The following is a 3349-nucleotide window of genomic DNA, read 5'->3' on the forward strand; positions in this document are numbered from 1 at the left end:
TGTTAATACTTCGGTGTATATCTGTCTTAACTACCTATGCATCTGAGTATTAGCACTGTTTTATGAAAGGATTTTGAAAAAGTGCTTCCCTTGCTTTCCAGGCGCTGAAAGGAGAAGGCTAGGGACTAATTCTGGGAGCGGGCCACCGGCAGAGGGCAGCCCCTGGGGCAGTGGGCTGAACAGTTCAGCAGGTAGATGTTGGCCAGGGAACAGGAACACTTGGTTTCTGGGCCCAGCTTACTCAGGCCTCGCTGAGGGACCCTGGATACACCCCAGACTCCTCTACATTGTGGTCTCTTGTTGTCCTCGGGGTGCGGACTCCAGACCCCAGGCCTGACAGCAGGGAGTTAGAGAGGCTTAGGTGCTGCTTCCTTCTGCCCCATCACCAGGCAGAACTCTCTTCCTCTGACTACTTCAGCTTCCCCGCCTCTGCTCTGGGAATCAGGCTCTGGGGGGAGTGAGCTTCCCTCATGTGCTGCCAGGAGGGCCATCCTGGGGGCCATGGGGACCCACGTGCAGGTAGAAGCCCCACCTGCCTTCTCTCCGAAGCCTTTGATCCTGTGTGTTCTCTTTCTCCTGCTCTTGCTCTCACTCCAGCTCTGCCCCTGCCTCATGCTGGATCCATTTTTCTTCCAGTCTCCTTCTGCCAGCTTTATTTATTCTGACTGCACACCCACCTTTCTGCCCATATCCTCCACCACTTTCTCAAAGGGGAGCTATTCTATCTGTCCCAGCGCTTTGCTCCCAGAACCCAGAACTCTGGTGAGTGAAGCCAACCATCCCCGTGTCTTTCAAGTTCCAGCCTCAAGGAGGGCCTGCTGTCGTGCTCTGCTCCCCTGGTTTCCCTTCTTTCTGTCCTGAGGCGTTTTCTGGGAGGGAAGTGCCAGCAGCCCGGGTGCTGACCCATCTCACTCCTGATCCCTGGGATGTTCTTGTGGACTGTTTCATGCCTTTCCTGTTGCTGCTGGAGCCTCTGTTTTTGCCCAGCTGCCTCCTGTGCTGCCTGAGCTTCCTCCTGGCTCCTTCTCCCAGTCTGGCCTTGGGGACATGGCAGGTGGCAATGTCACAGCGGTAACTGAGCTTGTTTTGCTGGGGCTCTCAGGTTCTGGTTCCCTCTGGGCCCTCTGTTCTGGGGGGTGCTTCTGGTCTACCGGGTCACCTTGCTGGGCAACTCGCTGATCACCCTCCTCACACGCGCAGACGCTGCCCTGCACTTGCTCATGCACTTCTTCCTGCGCCACTTCTCTGCGGCGGAGCTCCTCTACACCAAGACCATCGTGCCCCGGATGCTGGCCGACCTCCTCTCCTCCGGCCCCACCATCCCGCCCACCGGCTGCTTCACCCAGCTGTACTTCTCGCTCTCTGTCATCGCTGAATGCGGGCTGCTCACGGCCGTGGCCAATGACCGCTATGCCGCCGTCTGCCGGCAGCTGCGTCACTCCACCCTGATGAACCAGGGAGCGTGTGTGCACATGGTGGGCACCTCCTACCACATGGGCATCATCACCGGCACCACTCACTCCATCTTCATCTTCACTTTGCCTTTCCCTGGTGCCAACACCAACCATCACTTCCTGTGTGACACCCCGCCTGTGCTGAGGCTGGCCAGCGTGAGCACCTTCTGGGGTGAAGTGGGCAGTCTTGCCCTCACGAGGGCCTTTATCCTGACGCCCTTCTCACTGACTGTAGCCTCCTATGCCCGCATCCTTGCCATCATCCTTGGGGTCGCGACATCCCAGGGACGTCGAAAAATCTTCTCTACCTGTTCCTCCCAGCTACTTGTGGTCATGCTCTTTTTTGGGACGGGGACTGTTGCCTACATGAGGCCATGGGCAGGCTCCTCCCAGGACGGGGGCCAGGTCCTTGCCCTCTTCTACACAGCTGTCACTCCCATGTTCAACCCTTTGGTCTACACTCTGAGAAACAAGGAGGTCACAGGGGCAATGAGGCGGCTCGTGAAGAGATATGTCTGGAGCCCTTGACCCCCTCAAGTTCTTGGAGATAAGGGCCTGATCCTTGGAGATTTTCAAGGAGGAGGGTGAGGCTGGAGTCCCTGGGTGGTGTGGGTGCCAGCTCGAGGGCCCAGGGCTCCGACCTGCTGCTCAGAGCTCGGCTTCTGGGGCCTGTTCTTACAGCCTTGACCTGACTTGTTTGTAGGTACAAAGCTGGAGAGACATGCACTCGGGGGAGGTTGAGGAGGTGCCCGTTTTGTGCGATGATTGAGCAATTCTGGTCTTTCGTGAGGCTCAGGGCGCCTTCCTGGGGCTACGATTCCTGTAGACAATGCTTCTCCCCCTTCTCCCAGACTCCTCACTGCAAGCCTTTCTCTTTCCCATCAGTCACCTCCGCTACCACATGAGCTCCTTTAGTTCAGGTGCGAGGTCTGACCTGGGGTAGGAACAGGGCAGGGAAGAGTTGACCTGGCTTTGGCGGTTCAGGTGCCGAGTCTTGCCTGGTGCTGCTTTAGGTCTGGAAGCATCTGTCTAGTTACATTGTTGTGACTTAAATGTTCTCTCCCGGGATCCCTGAGATGTTGATATTCTCTACTTAGCTTCTTTCTCACCCATGGACTGACTTCCTCTTCATCTCCTCTGATCCTAGGGTAGAAATGCACATACATCTCTAGACTCTGACTCTGATCAGAAGGTCTGGTCTGGCTCCTGGACTCCCACGATGATGCTTTTGTTTCTTGTAAACTGTCCACTATTTCTGCTTGAAGCCACCTTAATTTGCCTGCCGGGAGGATCTAGCACCATTTTACTTTTCTTGGGCAGCCCATTCTTGCTTGTTTATAAACTCTCCTTTAGCAGTAAGCTGCAAGAGGGACAGTGTAATATAAGCAGGAAAATCACTCTCAAGGCACAGTACATGAGGGCCTTTAAAATAGCATTGATTTCCATTTCCAATTTACAAAACTAACACTGTTAATTGCAGGGAATTTTGCATCCAGAAGAAAAGACAGTAACTATTAATACTTTGGTGTTAATAATGCCCTTGGGAAATTATTGTGGTCTGGTTTCCCTCTGTATATGTATATATACATATTTTTAAGAATTAAAAAAATGGGATTATATTGTGTGAATTGCTCACAACTTTTGTTTTCCACTTTATCAAACTATATTATAACGTTTTACCATATAAGTAGGCTTCTAAAGCATTATTTTAATATCTATATAGTTGGATACTAAAATTTAAAGCAATCTTCTATTATTGGAATTAAATATTTTTGTTATTGCTTTTGCTGAGATAGATACCATTGCAGTTATATGTTTGTATACTTATGCTTTTCAGAGCACAAACTTCTAGAAATGGAATTGCTGAGTCAAAACATACGCACAATTTTAGAGCT

At 51.9% G+C, this 3349-nt stretch overlaps 1 protein-coding gene across 1 annotated transcript; it reads left to right on the forward strand.

The window, feature by feature from the left end:
• Window positions 1–1047: 1047 nt before the first annotated feature.
• Window positions 1048–1982, forward strand: LOC103013354 (olfactory receptor 9-like). Its single transcript, XM_028165819.2, is given in 2 exon segments — window positions 1048–1114; window positions 1117–1982. Coding segments are annotated over 2 exon segments (933 nt in total).
• Window positions 1983–3349: the final 1367 nt, after the last annotated feature.

Source organism: Balaenoptera acutorostrata, chromosome 11 (assembly GCF_949987535.1).
Source record: "Balaenoptera acutorostrata chromosome 11, mBalAcu1.1, whole genome shotgun sequence".
Classification (NCBI taxonomy): domain Eukaryota; kingdom Metazoa; phylum Chordata; class Mammalia; order Artiodactyla; family Balaenopteridae; genus Balaenoptera; species Balaenoptera acutorostrata.